This window comes from Nesoenas mayeri (genome assembly GCF_963082525.1).
Source record: "Nesoenas mayeri genome assembly, chromosome: 14".
NCBI lineage: Eukaryota > Metazoa > Chordata > Aves > Columbiformes > Columbidae > Nesoenas > Nesoenas mayeri.
The window spans coordinates 10,893,544-10,912,896 of NC_137556.1; the positions used below are offsets into that span (position 1 = coordinate 10,893,544).

The 19,353-nt window shown below is 40.1% G+C and overlaps 1 protein-coding gene across 1 annotated transcript in view; it reads left to right on the forward strand.

Annotated features, from left to right (window-relative positions):
- FSTL4 (follistatin like 4) overlaps positions 1-19,353 on the forward strand; it is a 208,091-nt gene that overhangs the window by 171,406 nt on the left and 17,332 nt on the right. The window contains exons 7-9 of the mRNA XM_080353521.1: positions 10,427-10,547; positions 17,994-18,155; positions 19,167-19,301. Coding sequence (XP_080209647.1) covers positions 10,427-10,547; positions 17,994-18,155; positions 19,167-19,301 — 418 coding nt within the window. The remainder of the gene's footprint in view (positions 1-10,426; positions 10,548-17,993; positions 18,156-19,166; positions 19,302-19,353) is intronic.

Below are 19,353 nucleotides of genomic sequence, written 5' to 3' on the forward strand. Positions count from 1 at the left end.
ATTGTCTTTCTCCTTGATTATTAAACATTAAGAGAAAGAAACATTAAACAAAAGAAACATAAACTGATTCCTGAATGATTCAACATCCCCTAAGCCAGTCCCATACAATACAGCAGAAAAAAACCCCACTTTTTGATCTGTTTGAACTAGTATATCACTGATAAACCATGTCAAAGGAGCACTCTGAAATTCTTACAAGGAGGAAAAAGAGGATTTATGCCTCAATTTTAATGTTTCACATGTCAGTTTACAACCTCTCTCACCCTGTCATATAACACCTGCTACTAGTGTACATCAACTTCTTTTTATCCAATAAACACCTCCACACCTTTTTCATCTTTAATTAAACTGTAAAGTGTTTGATGCTCTGTGTATATCATTGCCATCTGTATTCTGGTCTGGTTATTGAGGTGACACAAGCTGGGAATCACCATCTTTTATTTTCCCTCTCCTGCTCTGGACAATTTGTAGGACTCTTGAGCTCAGGTGTGTCCCCTCTCTGGCTATCGAGGACGGACACCTCCATGTCTGAAGCACTTGTTCTTAGCAGGGATGAAGAGATGGTCCTTCAGCTGATAAATCCAGTCTTTTTATTTAGATTAGTTGCAAGTTTTAAAAGACCTATACTTGTGGAACGTGAGCCACATTCATCTGCATCATGAACATGCTTGTGTTTGGGGTCGATACTTGCGTGTAGGATGGAAGTAGCACCAACAAGCCCTTTGAGGGTTGCAATGTGCAGATGTGTGGAGCCACACACGCTCAGTGGTGCCACAGACAGTTCAAAGCTTCAGCCTCTTGTAGGTATCAAAACTCACATTAAACAGTAATCTATGTAAAGGCTTTGACAGCAGGAAAGTAAAGGCAGTGTGCTTCTTAATATACTTGAAGTCGGTTAATTAAATTACTTCAGTTTTCTTTTAGTACGCCTCAAGCAAAAACTCAATTGCATTTCTGCTTTTCACAATAAGGTTAGCAATTTGGCTAATTGGAAGTGCAACAGGAGATTAATTGTACCTTTTTAGCTTCAAAAAAACCCTCCCTGCTCCCGCCGCAGTGGTAATCACATACAAACCTACAGGATATTCGTGTTCTTGGAAAAATCCTTGTACTGTATTTCAATTAAACTCTTTCTCTTCCACATGCTAATTCAGGAAATCAGATGAAAACAGAAGCCAAATTCTGGAAAAAACAGAATCCTTAAAACTAGTGAGAGCAGCACAGGAGAGGCACCGCTGAAAAGTCCTTTGTGGTTTTATCCTCTCCAGATTTCATGACGAATGTGACATGAGAATGTTGACTGTGTTCCAGATTAATACTAGAAGTGACAAAGATGGTTAACAAGAACCTAGATAATCCTAAATTTATGCAGAACTGAAAGGTTGAAGATTACTATAAAGCCTGGTTGTTTAAGTGCATTACTTAAATAATTTTGATGTGATAGTTTGATTGGCAACCAAATATCAGTAACTTTTCATTGCTCTTTTAATCAAAAGCTTTCATAAGCAACATAGTAATAGTTTGTCTTGTCCTGTCTGTGAAGAACTCTGTTAATGAGTTGTCACATAGCAATTGCAAAAGAGCCATCTTAATGGTACATGTAATTAAACCATCTTTCTTGCAAACAGTTAAGATTGCTTTTAGCATAAAAAAATATTATCCGTAGATCATCCATATTATTTATCTATCAGAAGTCCCTTTGCAGCTTTGCTTTAAGAAAGACATGTCAACTTTTCTCATGCAGAAAATAACTATAGTGTAGCTGAAACTAATAAGACTGTGATAGCTATAACTTGATTTCTGACTGTAAATAGTGAAGTGGTCAAAATGTGTCATCTTTCAAAATAATATACAGTAGTCCCCTAGACAAGCAGTATGTCTTCCCAAATATGTGATTATAAAAGCATTCCACAGTTTGAAAATATAATAAACTCCTCATGGAGTCAAATGTATTTATTCAGTATTTATAGGATATTTTTTCCCATGGTTTGACATTATCTCCAGAGAAACATAGATACATTTATAAACAAAATTTATAAACAAAGGTTTATGCTCCAGAAGGATGGTGAAAGCATACACAAACAGCAGAGAAGAGAATATTACCATAGGCAAACAAATGTTACAGAATACAGGTAGATAAGAATTTGGTGAATTACCAAGTGTAATGCAGGTAGCTGTAACATAAATTTATTAGTATCTTTTATTTTTAATTTCATATTAATCCATACACTCTAACTTGGATCTGCATTAGATCATTAGTTCAAAAGTAAGCTTTCCATTACAGATCATTGATATACAGGTTTCTTAATTTCTGCTGATGCAGAATGGGAGTGAGAGTGCTTTGCAGCTACTTGATCGCTTGTCTTTTTCCTTGTTTGATGAAAAATCAATAACTGCCCTTAACAAGCATGCTCCCATGAGTTAACAAAATGCAGCATATCAGTTGTTTACTGCTGTCACTTGTGTGTATCAGTCAGCTCACCTTGCACGAAGTACATGGAGAAGTGTACAGTACCAAATCCACGTGCCACATTCTCAATTCTTGAATGTTCTGTACAAAAAAGCCCCGCACCAGTTCCATGCACGTTCAGTTCTGTGTTCCAGTGTTGGGATGTCACACAGCTGAAGGGCAGATGATTTGAAGCTGTGATGAGACAAGTCCAGGTTCGGGGGCGAAGCTGTTCATCACGAGGACCAAGTCCCTGGTTTGGGAAGCAGCTGAACAGCTGCTGATGGGAGCACGGCAGCGTGTTCTGCAAGGGCTCACACGTTCCCTGTACGTCTCCTCTGCCAATGCCTCCTGTCAGAGGAAGGAAATTCTTTTGGAGAGAAGTCTGCTGTCACCTTCATCCATTCTTGCCTTTGTTGAGGCCATGGGAAGAAAGTCTGGGGTTTGCTGCTGGGGTTCCTGTCACCACTCAGCACCCCAGAGGCACCATGGGCTGAGCTCGAAGGTGCAAGTCCCTGCCTGGGGGAAAAGGAGGGATTCTCTTCTCCAAAAAGGTTTTCCTCCTCTCCATACAAATCTCTTTGCCTTACTTCAGCAGAATGCAAGCCTGGCTCCATCTCTGCTCACCAAACCTCTGCCGGATCCACGGTGCAAAGAGCGCAGGGAAGTGGCAGAAGCGACTCTGGGGGGCATGGATCACTTTCTAAATCATTGGTTGCTCACATTCCGCATCTGTCTGTGCACCTGGGAAGATTCACCTCCATGTATATCTCATGGCTCTTACAGGTCCTGTGCCTGCTTGCCTTGATACACGTTTCATGTATATTCATGTAAATGTCAATTTTCCATGTATAATATTAGAAACCCGAAGCAAATGGCCAGCCTTTCAAGTGCAAGTAGTTTAGGTTAAATTTCTCATTAAAACAGGCTGTATGAAGGCAATACATTACTGTTGATGTTTTTAGCATAGTTCCACTGTTAAATAATAAAAAGATCATGTGTGACTAACCCCACTTAATACCTCGCTAATAGAAATTGGGCCATTAAAATGATCAAACCCTGTGTCATCCCACATGCTGCAGTAGTACAGCGACGGGAGGAAATGACAGGAAGTTGCATGTTTAAAGCCAAGTTTTTTCTCTTTCAAATCAAAGTTTAAGAAATTGCACAGTGCTTCTAGTATCTTAGGTCTTTGCAGGCTCTAAAATAGAGGATAAGTGGAAAATTAATATTTACAGTATTTTCAGAATACATATAGAATCTCTCACTTTGCTATGATGAAGATCATAGAACTTGTATTCACTTGTGCCTTCAGTGGAATCACTTGGTTTTGGGTCACAGGCCAAAGTTTGTAGGTGATTATTGCAAATGCAGAAATACCTTCATGGAGACCGCATGAAGTTTAACAAGGGCAAGTGCTGGATTTTGCACCTGGGACACAGCAACCCTGGCTGTACGTACAGACTGGGGGACGAGATGCTGGAAAGCAGCTCTGAAGAGAGGGACCTGGGGATTCTGTTTGTTACCTGGTCATAAATAACCTGTGGAGTATAAGGCTTGACCTTCCTAAACATCCCGGTTTTGTGGAGGAAAATGTTACTCTGCGGTGTCTTTGTTTTGCTTGCATTTTTGGAGGTGTATAGGGCACATAACCTGGTGAAAATTTTGAGAAGCTTGAGATGTTAGATGCAACTCTCCTATGGACAAATTGCATGCTCTTGGCTTGGGTGTCATAACAGAAAGCAGATCTATGAATACAGCATGAATCTTCTAAAAATGAGTAGGAAGAAAGGAGTGAGTCTGTCTCCTGTGTGGTATTAAGGTAACTAGTCAAGCATGCTCAAAAACAGGTGTTAGAAAAAAATTGAGAAAGAGATTAGAACTCTCTGGAATCAGTTGCGCTCTCCCATACCTGCTCTGACTGTTGGAATTCATAATGGAATTACAGACTGAAATCCATCAATCCCAGTTATGTACCTCTGTACTGTAGGGAGAAAGTTGTAGTTTATGAATATAATTTCCTCCCAAGATTGGTACTTACCTATTCAGCCATGGTCATTGCATTTTTCTGAAATATCTACTGGATCCAGTTAATAGAAACATTTCACTAGGTCTCTGGTATGCTAATTCCTCACTTTCAACAGCTCCAGCAGGATGGCTACCATTGATTTTCCTTGTGGTATTGTGTCTGTGAGGTTTTCGGGATATAGAAGTCATCCATTTTTATCTATGTTATAGTTGCACAACTATCTGAAAGGTTCATTTCCATATGTTCAAGTAAAAAACTCTTTTAGCTCATCAGCCAAGTCTTATGTTGTGCTAAATTCTTTGAGCAGAAAAGCAAGAAAAGATAAATTAATACCCCATCAGGCTGTGTTTGCCATAGTTTTCTGGCATTTGCTTAAGGCTGAATTTTTCTCCATGTAAATTACTAAAGTGATAGCATGTGTAAAACCAAGAACAAATAATATTAATGAAGCATAGGTTCTCAGCTTGTCTCTGGAAATGAATTATTAAAAGCACCAAAGAAAGTGATTTAAGAGCCCATGACTAATTTAGTTTTTATTATTTTTATATGAATCACTCACGAATCTATTGTAAAAAAGGTCAGAGACATTTGATTAGTGAGAAGAAATAATTTTCAAAGTGATAGCCATTGTTGTAGATTTTGCATAATAATAATCTCATTAAACTCTTGGGTACATTTTGTTTTAAAATCCGGTAAACATTATCAGACAGAGATTTCTAGGACTCTCAGGATCAGGCAAGTTTTTTAACATAAGCTAGTTGATATATTTTCACTGCTGTGCTGGTTACTATGGAGTTGTGGTGGCATTTCTCTTCCTCTAGTGGAAAACCAGTGACACGAGTTAGCCCCAGGTTTTGTTGGTAGTGACTGAAGACATATGGGGGAGATTCCCAGCCTCCTTGGGCTTGGCAGAAAGGGCCGAAAGGGAAGAGTTTAAAAGTGAAGCACATTATTGTTGTTTTTATTAGTATTATTATTAATTTTTAGCAAGAAATCCCAGCAGCTGGTGGGATTCTCCCAAGAGAAGAAACCATTTGGAGAACAATAATCACCTACAAACATTTCTGCTTATGGACACGCTTAAGTCAGTGTGGTAAGAGGGTATCAACTGTCTTTGAGACTCATCCCCAAAGTGTATTAGGAGCATTCAGTAGTAATTGGGGTGATCTAAAATCACTACAAAGGTTTAAAATCGCGTGGGCCAGGCAGTGACTGCCTGCTGGGGAGCATGTGCCCCATTGGCACCTGCGCCAGCCTTTGCCAATAGCTGCAGAGATGGGAGGATTTTCTTGTTTTGTGCCATGTGGACTTGTTTTTCTCCTCCTTCTTCCTATTTATAGCTATAAGGCAAGTTTGTTTGTTTGTTTGTTTCTCAAATAGCTGAAAGTTACCCTAAAAAATAATAAGCCTGAATCTAATTCCTCTTCAAACTTCCTGGAAAAAAAAGAAACCTTGCCAGAATTTTAAGTGCTTTAAATATGTTTCTGTTCTGTGTCAGAACAACCCTGGGACAGGTTAGAAAGCTTCATGGAGCACAAGTGTGATGGGAGCGACTGAGGGACCTGTGGGGTTCAGCTGGAGAACAGGAGTTGAGGGGAGACCTTCTGATCTCTGAACTGCCTGAAAGGAGCTTGGAGCCAGGGGGGATTGGTCTCTTCTCCCAAGAAACAAGTGACAGGATGAGAGGAAACGGCCTCAAGGGAAGATTTAGATTGGATATTAGGAAATATTTCTTCCTGGGAAGAGTTGTGAAGCATTGGAACAGGCTGCCCAGGGCAGTGGTGGAGTCGCCTTCCCTGGAGGGGTTTAGAAGACATGTAGATGAGGTTCTTTGGGACATGGTTTTGTGGTGGACTTGACAGTGTTGGGTTAATGGTTAGATTTAGTGATCTTAAATGTTTTTTCCAGCCAAAATCATTCTATGATTCTATGAAAAAGCATCTGAAATGGGCAAAAATGGTGGGCAGCTGGTGTCGCCGCATCCTCTAGCATTGGAACCAGCCGTGGCTTGGCACCCCCAGGTTAATGTGGGCTGCATCTCCACCACCTGGTCCTGGGTGTCAGAGCAGGAGATTTGTGGCATTACAATCACATATTGGATTTCACTTGAGACAGAATGTGAACGAGATTTATAAGCAATATGCAATGTTTTACACATTTCTAAGCACGTTGTCTCTGAGCCGTGGCAGATTGCATGACCAGGGAATGCATTAGAAGGGAGGAATGGGATAAATAAATATGAAAAATCATCTGTTTGGAGAGACCAATGCCTTGGGTAATCAGTAGTGATGGAAAGGAAATACAATACAAAAAAAAGTACATACCCATTTTCTAGGATCTGCTTTGTTATTTTTTCAAATTGACTGTGTGCAGTAGCAAGGTTTTTTTAATTTATTTTTAGGTTACTGAGCTGTTATCAATTTAAAATGCAGGGTTGAGCCTTTTTATAATCTTGGAAAGTTAAAACGTATTCTGAGGTCACTTAATCAGTCCTTTATTTGAAGGGTAACTGGAAGACATAAAAGAAGCTCATGAAGGGCAGAGAACTTTTTATTCCAGAAAGAGAGAGAAAACATGAGACAAACTGCAGGAGAAGTCAATTTATCATCTGCCAGTAGTCGACCTTATCAATTATAAGCACACCTTGCTGATTTTTTCTTTTTTTTTTACCAGAACATGTAACATTATTTTATAATGAAATTCATAAAATAGAGGTGATGAACACCTTATCCTTATCTGGCAAGGTGCAAGGCTCATCAGTTTGTGGGGGTTAAAATAGCTTCTGCCTCTTGTTCCTATATTTTCATCACTCCTGTTTCTTCCTCTTCACAAGAAAATTCCTCAATGGTAAAGGAAGAAAGCCATGTCCCACAAGTTCTTTTTTTTTGCCTTTCTCCTGGTTTCCTGCCCTTTTTTCAATGCTATTTCAGTTCACTCTTGGGCATTGCTGGGGGAAGGAGCAGGCCAGTCCTGGGGGGTGCAGCACTCACTGTGACTCCTGGACAGCCCTGGGCTTCTCTGCTCTAAGGGATGGGTGGTTTTCAGGACAGAAGAATTACGTTAAATAATTTTTATAGATGTTTATGGCTCCCTCTAACTGGTTTCAGGTTTGTGGTCACATGGAAACCTGGCTTTGCAAGCAAAAGCCATCGGAGAAAAGTCAAAGCACACAAAAAATGTTTCCTCTGCCTTTTTCCAGTATGAATTCTGCCTGTTCCCTCTGCCTGCCCCATCCTCTCCCCTGCCAGTTCTCCCAGCAAGCTCATATGTGCATATTTGGATCATAGAATCAGATTGGTTTGGGTTGGAAGAGACCTTAGAGATCATCTAGTTCCAACCCCCCTGCCATGGGCAGAGACACCTTCCACTAGACCAGAGATGGAGGGATGGAGCTCAGAACCTGAGTCCCTAAAAATGTTTTGTGCTAAACAGTTTCTGAGAACTTTTGTTGAAAGAGCTCCTACTTGCCTGATACATGGTTTTGGAAGACAAGACGTCCTTATTGACTTGCACTCCCTTCTCGGCTTGATAAAACTGCATGCGGCACTATGGGGTTACACCCTGTGAAGATGCTTCCCAGCAAGCCAAGAGAGCAACTGAGCACAGGGTCAGCGTTGTTAGAACTTACACCCGTTCACAGAGTGGCAAGGGATGCCCTGGAGCAGCTCCTAGGAGCTACCCAAGGCAGGGTGGTGGGGAGGGCTGTGGGAAATAGCAAATATTATACCAGAGCTGCCCCCACAGCCTGGGACAGCATCCCATGGGGATGAGGGTAAGATGTAGAGTTAGAGGCTATTAAGGAATCAAAGACTCATCATTTCCTAATGCTCCAGGGCTCGAGTTTTTACAGCTCTTCCAAATATACCTTTATAAAATATATGCAGAAAGTGCTTGTGCATAAGAATGCATGCATATATAAAAATGTAACAGCGAAATCCTAATGTACTAATTATATCCACAGGGAAACATGAGGAGAAACTGTGAGCTGCAATAAATAAGCACAGAGAAAGAGTCATTAATTTGTTAGAGAATTCAGTATTCTTTTTGTAGCAGCAAATGTTCAGTTCTGAACCTAAATTTCATAAACGCTTTTTCCTTCCCACATCTAATACTGGTCATTCTTAATAACGTTGTATTCTTATGTGAATTTATTGCGTGTGTGCAAGTTCTAATGCAGGGCAGATAATTTTGTTCTGTGCCTGATGTAAATGATATAGTGTTAACCTAAGTCATCTTTGATAACCTTTAAATGCTAGAAGTCAGAAAATAGTTTTTAAAAGTCATAAACCATGCTTTGACAAATACAGACTTCTACTTTACAAGAAAAATGCATTTTGAGAGGAAGAGAATAATGATATAATCTGGTATCAGTTTGTTTTTGCAAGGGTCTTTACTTATATTAATACATTTGTATGCATTGGAAAAAAACAGATCGTCCATAAAAAGACAATTACAGAGCACAAACCAAGCATTCGTAATATTTTTCTGAGATATCTTAAAGGAAGCAACATACTTAAAACAGTGAAGATTTTATTGTCCTGTTTTTCCACAACTCCTTATAAATCATTCCATAAAAGTAGCCGCCCTGCTTTTATTGGTCTAAATTCAATTTGAGTTGCTTTGGGATTAACTTTAGAAACTGTTATTGAGTCCTCTCCACTGCAAGCATTTTCTCTATTTCATGCAGATATCATTTGAACAGGGTTGATATCTTTTCTGTTTGCACTTACTCATGTCTCTGTGTTTTCTGTCAGGAAAGATCTAGCTGACAAAAAAACAGGGAAATGCTTGAAATGGGAATTTTTTAGTAGATATTTGTAATAACGTATTGGGTAGGTTAAGCAGTGTATCCCATAGTGTGAATGCCAAATCTGCCTGACACCCAAGGTGGCAGGAATATCTGAGATGGTTTTGACGCCAAAGCAAGCAGAAGTAGTGCCAGATTGGTCCCATTCTGCAAGAGATGGGATACTTTGTATTGTACTTTTCTTTAAGGGTGCCAGCTGGCATTGCAGGTCTGCATCAGGAGATTCTAACTTGAATTTTACCATATTTTTGCCATGAAATTCTGCAAAGAGTTTAGTTTAGCCTGTTTCACTCATGGAGCTAATTAAAGAAAAATTGTTCAAGCTCATGAACTGTTTTTTAAATGTATCCTTCTGGGTTTGCATAGAACTACAAACATTCTGGAGCTGCAGAAGTCTGAACGTTAATGGAGTGACAAGAGAAGCTCCTTCATATATCCATCATTACTGTGGTTCTCTTAACTACAATTTGAAATAATATTCCTAAGCAGGGCACTTGTACAACATATTCAAGTGCCAGAACCTCTCCACTGACTCATATTCTCCCCATCTATAATCAGAATTGAAGTAATGCAAGAGCAGATCTGGGAAGATGAAGGGGATAAAGAAAGATGCTTCTCTAGCAGTTACAAATCAAAAGTCTCTTTGAGAGAATGCTTTTTGTCTTTTTCCTTGTCTCCTGCCTAGGATATTGTCTGAGATAAGCGACAAACAGTTTCCATTCTTTCTCATCAAGTCTCAAGGTTACAGTGCATTTTCTAAGAACCAGCAGAGATAAAGGAAACCTTAACCCATCCAGAAGTTAGCATTTTATGCATCTGAAGTTAACAGGTTGATATTAAATTCCCCCATAAATTAAACAGCTGGAAATTGCCATCTTTTCATGTACAAAGAGCACCTTGTTAGCAACCAGCACAAAAGTTCATGTTCTCAGATGAGTTAGTTTGCTTTACTCTTAAATTGCCGCTCATTTTCTCCCTACACGTTGATTTATGAACTTTAAAACTTACTGTTCAAAATTCAAGCTGTGTTTCCAAGCTGTGATGCTATGAAAACTGCTGAAGAGGTAGTCTCGCTTTGTGTGGTGTTTAAAATATTATTACTAAATAATAAGGCATCTTTCCTGTCTTTTGTTACATACAGGATTTTGGAGAAGATGATTCCCTCTACATCACCAAGGTAACAACTATTCACATGGGCAATTACACCTGTCATGCCTACGGCTATGAAGAGCTGTATCAGACCCACATCCTTCAGGTGAATGGTTAGTAAATGGCATATATGACAATCCGTGAAAACGTTCCTGTAAGCAAAGTTGCATGTTAATCTCATTTGCGCAGAGATGTGAAAGGCCATGCACCAAATTGTCTTTGTACAAGAGTAAACGCAGCATGGGGTTTGCTCGCTCTTGCTATCACACAGGCAATCAAAAAGAAACGTACCAAGGCGGGGACGTGTTTAATTACCTGGGCTTCAGCAGGTATCCTGACTGTCAAACAAGCTGTCAGTGGTGTTTCCATAGAGTTAAGAGCAGTGTTTCACAGCATCTCTTGGACTAATGACTACTTTTGTCAACAGCAGTGTTGCTTCAATAATTTCTTCTTCCAGAAGGTAATTTCTGTTGGGTGAAATAGCTCAGGACAGTTAAATAAATACAGTGCAGTGTTTCCAAAACTAGCTGTCTAACACACAGCTATAAATCAGATTATAACTTGGTTGTAGTCAGCTTGGTTCACTGAGAGCTATTTACTTTGGGTAAAGATAATGGGCCACTGGTTTGCAAAATGAGGGCAAACCATTTTACAGGTGAGAGAATCACACAGGTCACACTCCAGCATCCTCATTCCCCTCTGTCCCCTGGACCACACTTGTGTCTGGTAGAACTTATATTCAGGCATTTGCTGTCTTTCTTCTGACCTCAAACTCAGCCATATGGATTTTGTTTAAAATCACAGTGCCTTAAATCAGCATTTCACTGAGGGACCAGCCTGTGGAGTATCCAGCAGCAAAATCCTTATCCAAATTTAAACCCATATTTACACGTGCTAATACGACTAGCAGTATCCCCAGAATAGGAGACAGGGGAACCCATTCCTCACTGTGGGTAGATTTTGACATAATCTGGTATGAAAACATTTCGTTTTACAGGATAATTCAGTAACTTTATTACAGTAGATATAAGGAAAATTAATATTTAGTTCTTTCTTCAGACATGTGCAGACCTCTACAAAGGAGAGAGTAAGAGCAGATAGCTACACACAGGTTAACAGAGGGAGGCTGACATGAAGAGATACAGTAAAAAAGAATATTCATGCACTTTAAGAAGCACTGAGTTGGATGTGGGGTTTAGGTTTGACTGCAGCTCAGGTCTTCTGGACGTGTGTAACTGCTCCCCATCCACAGCGAGTAACTAGAGGGGAGCATGAAACACCCAGTTGATTTGAATGAAAACTGGCTTAATATTTCTACATAATAATTTGTCATCTTTTGAGACAGTAAACTGTAAAGTCTCAGCAATGTGGATAACTAGATTGTGCATGCTGCAGCAGGGAAAATAGGTTTCCTTCCTCAAAGTGCTATTTGTTTGATGAATGGCAGTTGAAAGAAAAGAGAGCTAACAACTTAATCCCGTGTATATTATGTGATATATTATGAGGCCTGAATGGAGTTTAGTTGGCAGACAACAATGTAGACTTTATCATCACTGAGAATATAAGGCCCAAAGGCTTTGAAACTGAAACCAGAATGAGAGGAAAGCTAGATGGAGTGTGGGGAGAGGTTGATTTGTTTTGTACTCATGCCTGCCACTTAGATTTAACTTATTGTTGAAAGATCCCATTTTCTTTTTTGAATGGAAGTTTCAGACCATAGCTGCATGCGTTTTTTCTTATTAATACAAGAACACTGTTATACAAAAAATCCCAGTCCGTGTTGACTTTTTAATGTTGCTATATAGTGACTAAACACTGAAAAAGATGCCATGCATTCTGTTATTAACCCAGACTTGCTAGAAAACACTGCAGGGTCTAGGAATCTTTGTCTTACAGCATCTGATATTCCCATGTGAGCCATTAGGCTTTGTAAATCCAGGTTTTGCAGTTCTTGATGTGGCTGACTGGCTGCCCACATCACTAAATTCTCTCCTTTTCTGCCTGTGTGGTGGCTTCCTCCAGCAAAGGATGTTGGGGTAACAGCCCCCATGACAGGACAACGTTCTTCCCTTCAGATGCCTGGTGGGGTTCCCCAGCCAGAGCCCCACTCAGGAAATCCTTCATGGTTTTTACTAACTTAAACAACAAATTGAGGAATTTCTCTTGACGGGAGTAGAGGGAAGAAGCTGAGCCAAGCTGAACTGAGTGAAGATGCCGGGATTCTAAGTGTAGTTGACGGGCTCTGTTCAGCGCTGGGGATTGTCTCTGTCTGTCAGTATCAAACTAAAAACTCCATCTTCAACATGGGAGGGGTTTTGTTGCTTTTCTGTGTTGGACTAAAACAGTAAGAGAATGTGACAGAACCAAATCAGCCCATAACTAACGTGTATCTGCTCGCCTGTCTCCTCCAGGGAGGGACTGATACACTTTGAACATCAAAAACACAGGGGTTTTTATTCTATGAAAACAATCAGAATTTTTTTTTCTTTTTAATAGAGAAAACTCCAAGTTGGGAAAGAGTAGAGAAGGAAGAACCAACTGGAAGTAAAAGGGTTTATCCCAACCCTTCCCAAGGTCACTGTGTCCGTACAGACAGGTCCCAACTTTAAGACTGCAACTCAGTTAATTCAGTGTTTTCAAAGCTCCAGTGTCCTTTGATCCTTTATGTACCACCTGGACCCTGGCTTACTGTTCCACTGAGGCCCATCAGATCAACTCCTTTTGTTGCCTTTTTCTCCTTGAAAGAATCTGATCCTGGTTATATGCATACTCTTCATATGCTTTTATCCAACATATTATATTCTCTTTATCTTGCTTTCTCATTTGTCTCTTCAGAACATAAAACTGGCTTGTAACAGCTCCTTGATTAGGTGATACAGAAAATTAGGAAATAAAAGCTTAAATAAAAAGATTTGAGACTGATTTTGACAAAAGTTTCTGGGATTTGGAGTTTGGCTTGGATCTATTCCAGACTAATCAAATTTATCAAAAGTTTCCCCATAGAAAGCCTTGCTTTTATTCCAGTATATTGTCATGGTTGTTCCTTTTCTTGCCCATGGAAAGTAAATTGACTTCAGTGCAGTCAAATCCTGCTGGAATACGGGCACGTACTTGTATCAACTGGGTCAGGATATCACAAATAATATGGGCAGATCCAGATGCTCCTTTGGACAAGCAGAAATCGTGAAGACCACCAGATGGATGCTGCAAACCGCTGCCTCACATCTTCAGTGTATTTACATGGCCCTTAAAGTCTTCGGAAGAAAAGAATGTGCTGAAAGACAGCACAAAGTTTAAGAATGAAAAATTCATCTTTTGTGCTGGTATCTTTGATCAGGAGAAGCCAAGAACAGTAGGAAAGTTATGTTCTCTCCTATGTATGGATATTGCTTGGGAAATGTGTACAGCATAGTTTAACTGTATGAAGGAAAAGCCATTTATCACTTTCTAGAGGAAAACAGTTGCTGAGGATAAAAAATATAATAAAATTGCAATCAACTATGAAAATTGATAGTTTGCAAATCAAGAGACTGCTGAGTGTAGGGTAGCATTTTTCTTGGTCCTCATGCTCTGGAAAACATCAACATAAATCAGAATGTTGTCTTCCTTGAAAACAGTTTTTAAAAGCTGTTTGATCCTGGGCCCAATTATAAGGCTCCAATAGGACAAATTTTCCAGTAACAGAGAGATGTTTTAAACACAGATGTTTTGTTAATATGGCTTTTCAAGAGAAAACATATAAGGCTGAAAACTTCTTTCAAATCATAAATGGAAAGAATAAAACACCTCAAGTAAATGATTAATCTGTTAATTATTACTAAGCCCTGGAGTAGATATGTCCCGTAGCAGCAATGTATGTCTCTGGTGTTTGATACTGCTATCTGTGCTCATCGTGTACTTTATCACCTGAGCTGTTTTATTGTAATGAATTGGTCTGCTCACAAGTAAGGTGTATTAATACTACTCGTTATGCAGTAGTAGGCAATCTACCCAATCTCTTACTTGTTTGAATGCCTCTTTTTTCCACTTTGCTTAAGATAATAGCATTTTTATATTGCCTTTGGCTGCAGACACAGTAATGGTTAGCAACGATATATAGACCAAGGGAGACAGCAAAGGATAATCCATATATTCTGAAGTCTGGCACCGAAATCTTTGCAAGTTTAAAGCGAAAAGTGCTTACTTGGAATGTACTAATTTGTAGCAAGGGCAATAAAAATGAATTCTGCAGTTTGCTGTTATCACAAGGCAGTTGCCTGCAATAATTCACCTGTGCAATGCATTATGTAAGACAAGGGAGAAGAAATGAAGAGTTTAAAAATCAAAGGAGCAGGAAAATTATAAGAGAGCAGGAATGGAGGTGCAACACGTATTTCTGTAGGTGAACGAAAGCAGTTTCCTTGCTAATCACTCTGGAAGATACCTTACTATAATTCCAAGTTAAGCTAATTTTCATGCTGAACATGGACTCAGTGTCTAGGACCCCTGAGCTACCTTTTGCAATATAAATCTATTATGTTTTCACCTCTTTGAGTAATATATGTGGGTTTCTCACATGCAGACTAACGTGGTATGAGACAAAAAGCTGAGCGATGCAAGTAAACTCTGTTTTGTGAAGGAGCGCCCTGCGTCCAGGGAGCATGATCATTGTGTCAGGCATTGGGAGGGCTGATGTGAGCACCCAAGCACAGAGGAAAGCGTAAAGCAAACTATTGACAGAAAATGTCAGCCCACACTGGTTTTGAAAGCATTAAATAGGTGGTGTCTGAGATGGGCTCTATCTCCATTAAGAGCTGCTGAGTGAGAAAACACCACTAGGCTCAGAGTGGCTCTTTGGCCATTTGAGATGTGTTAGAGAAGGGCTTGAGCCCAGGTTGGGGCATCTCCACCTCTCCAGGAGGTAACCTGTCAGGAGCAGAGCTCTGCACAGGGCACAGGACCTCGCTGGCCTTGCTCCAGACCTGGTTTTCATGCAGCCAGGTGCAAAGACGGACACACAGGTCATAGAATCATAGGATCATTTTGGTTGGAAGAGACCCTCAACATCATCTAGTCCAATCATAACCTAACGCTGACACTAAACCATGTCCCTAAGACCCTCATGTAGATGTCTTCTAAACCCCTTCAGGGATGGTGGCTCCACCACTTCCCCTGGACAGCCTGTTCCAGTGTTTCACAACCCTTTCCATGAAGAAATGTTTCCTAAGTCTTTCTGCAAGAGGCTGGGGCAGGCAAACCCCCAGGCAGGAAGGGGTCAGCATCAGGGGACTGGAAGAGGCAGGTTCTGCCATCTGTACAATTAGGAAAGTACCTGGGAACGTTAACAACTAAATGTCAGTCAAGTTCACCAGGATTTGGGCATCTGTCCTGCTTGGGTATTGCAAGTTTTTTCTTATGCATTTATTGGAGACAAACCACCTCTCCTCTAGGAGTCTGAATAAATCACATACGCTTTCAACAGAGCTCAGTTCCTAAATCATTTTGTTCTAAAAATGTTACTAGTAGCAGGAAAATCATAGGTGAGACAAGCATTGAGTGCGGGACCTTCATAAAATTCTGTCAAAGTGGACAAAAATTACTATCTTTATCCCATCATGCCTGAAGCCACTGACTTTGAGAAATTTAAATTAATTTTCCGGGATACAGACGGAATCATGAGCTTTTGACTCTCAGTCTTATTCCCCTGAATTGCTTGGGCACTGTCCCTTAAATAAAGGCAGCGATGGCTGTGACAGCTGCCAGCTGTTTCCAGCAGCGGATCTTCCTTTGCTCTCCTTCTGCTTGATCTGCCACCTCCTGAAGTCGAGCTGAACCCTGACAGTGACAGGAGGAAGAAAAGATAAGAAGTTAGGAAATGGTTTCATTTAGAATTTGCAAACTCAATATAATAAAACAAACCTCATCTTTTTTTGGTAACCTCCTGATTAAAAAGCTCTTACATGGTTTTATACTCACTACCCTGTGTCTCGCAACACATTTTCTTCTCAGGTAAAGCGAATATAAGACAAAGTAGTAAGCCCACATGTCCAGGGCAGAGGTGAAGTTTAAAGCCGTTCGGTTCCTAGAAGTTCCCATTTTTTGGCTCCAGTTGCCCCTAGGCATTTCCTCTCAGATTACACTTGAACAATCTTCTGCTTTCAAAGCTTTAAAAACCAAGTAGACTTGAGGGCTTTCTGTCGTGGCAGATTTCCTTCCAAGCTGATGACTCAGCTCTGGTTAATACCTGACAGCTGGTAGGTAAGACAGAAGTAAAATACACCTCTCTCTGCTAAGGCCCATAAAAAATAAAAATAGAAAGATGGAAAGTGTATGCTAGTGAATATGATTATTTAAACTATCCCCATATGGATATATAGACACGTAGCAAGCTACAGATTTCATTGTATTCTAAAGCAACTGTTAAGTCAATTTAATTTTGCCAGTTCTGGAGCCTGGTGATGGACTGTATAAAAACACAGCAGTGAGTTAGGTACCTTAAGCCAGTGATTTCCAGTGGAAGTTTTTTATTGACTCATTCAGGCTTTCTAAAAAACCTGCAAATTTTCCTCAGTCCTTCACTAGTTCTAGCAGAGGTTACTCATTTTCCTTGAGGAAGGAGTTGGGTCTCCACATATCGCATCCACATTTGACTCTGACCGCGGCTTTCCAAAACTGCACCTCATTCAACATTTACATTGTGAGTCCCAAAATTTTCTAATCTAGTAGAAAATTTGACCACTTGATTATGAAACATAGCAGTCCATGACCACCCTCCAAATGCCATCAGCCACAATATGGCACATCCTCGCGTTCGCTTTTGTTCGGTGAAAGGAAGGAGAGTCCTGTTGATTTTTTTTCACTGATATTACAATATTGTAAATTCTCTTTAAACTATGTGAGAAAATTGTTAAGAAATAGTTAATGGGTGATATTAAGCCTTGTTGATTTGAGCAATGAAGGCAACATGATTGAAAATCAATGAACTTGTCTGAAATTGTAATATAATTAGTAGTTCTGCCAATTGAGTGTGTTGAATAGTTCAGAGGGGCCTTCCTGAAGCAAGCTAAGTCACATTTTGAAATCCTCTCTGAAGAGAAGTAATTTATAGACATTTTATTTGTTCAGAATAACAGGTAGTGAATGTACAGGCAATTTCCTGATGTATTGTTAATTAAAATGTTAAATAATGTGCTACTTCTAATAGGCAAAAACTCCCAATTCCTTCCTTACTAGATTCAGTGAAGGTCTGGAGTTTATACTTTAATTTTTAAATGTGTGAGTACCCGCCTTAGGTTTTAATCCAACTTTACTGAAGTTCAGTCAGTAACAATGAAAGAAAGCAAGGACGGTCTAAATACAACATCACATATCGGGATGCTCCCTGGCATCCATTTATTAATTTACTCTTTTCTATTGTTATTTTCTGCCCCCAAATTTGAGCTGTAGAAAAACCATTACTGTAGCTTGCGCTGGAAGCCGATGCGTTGCTCATCTCCCCACACCAGACCCTCCTCTTGAGCCACCGACAAGGGCAGAACCTGATGGGGACTTTAAAGTCACCAATTCCTTGTTTCCCACAGTGCCACCAGTGATTCGCGTCTACCCTGAAACACAAGCGCAGGAGCCCGGCGTGTCAGCGAGCCTCAAATGTCACGCCGAAGGCATCCCTAATCCCCGAATTACCTGGCTGAAGAACGGCATTGATATCATGCCAAAACTATCCAAACAACTAACGCTCCTAGGTAAGAACAGAATTTTGATTAATTAAACTATTGTAGACAGGGATTAAGGAGGATTATTTTTCACTTTAAACCAGAAGTTCTTGTACTCTCGCTAAGCCCCAGTTGTTGGAAATCGTGTTACAAAACCCCTGTTCTTTCTTTTTATCTTTTTCTCCTGTGAATTTCTGGGGAAATACAGTATTGATTGATATAAGTGGTAACGGCATTCTGTTAAAAGAACATGTGCCTGGTTCTCCACTGCCTCATCTTTTGTGTACAGCTGTGTAATTTAGAAGAGAAATGCATTAAATTATTTGTTGAGGTATAAGCACTACACTGGATGCAAGTCAGCTGAGAACCAGGCTGCAGTTCACCCACCTCTGCAGAGGGATTCAGGCTCTTGCTCCTGTTGGTCCTTGTTCAAATGAGGGTGCCACAGACACAATGAAAGGCAAAACTATTTATTTTCAGTTTTCTGTGTAAAAATATTTAAAACCTCCCCACGCCCCCTCGGGTCTGGCTGTGGTGTGTTGCAGCCTTCAAACAGTGTTGGCAACACAGAAATCTCAGCGTGGTTGCATGCGATATCTCAAAATCTCCCGAGGGCTTTAGGCAACAGTCCCCCTCCAGAACCCCAAATGATAGGAAGAACTGCAGAGAGACCCCTCCCAAACCCAAGTGTTTGGCAATCTGATGAAAAACCGTTTGCAAAATTGAAGTTGTTTTTCTCCGCTAAAGTCAAAGCATTTTTTTTTTTAAACCAGAAGAAACAAATTAAATGTAATTTATTGTTTGCACTTGGGATTGTTCTTTGTTCGTTTCTAGCGCAGAGTGTGCATGTGCTAATGGAAAGAAGAAAAAAATCAGCTCTCACGAGAATCTCTGAAATTCCTCTAGTTATGTATGGGGAAATATTGTGTGGTGAAGCCACCCTGTTGAGCCATTGCCAGGCAGCTGCAGCAATGTAAGGCAATTAAGGGCAGTAAAAGCAATTAGCAGCAGTGAGGAACACTGTGCATGTCTTTCTTACAGCAAATGGAAGTGAACTTCATATCAGTAGCGTTCGGTATGAAGACACCGGTGCCTATACCTGCATTGCTAAAAATGAGGTGGGGGTGGATGAGGACATATCTTCACTTTTCATAGAAGATTCAGCAAGAAAGACCCGTAAGTTTAATCTTCCATGTATTTACTTATTTAAAGTGTATTTAGATGTAGC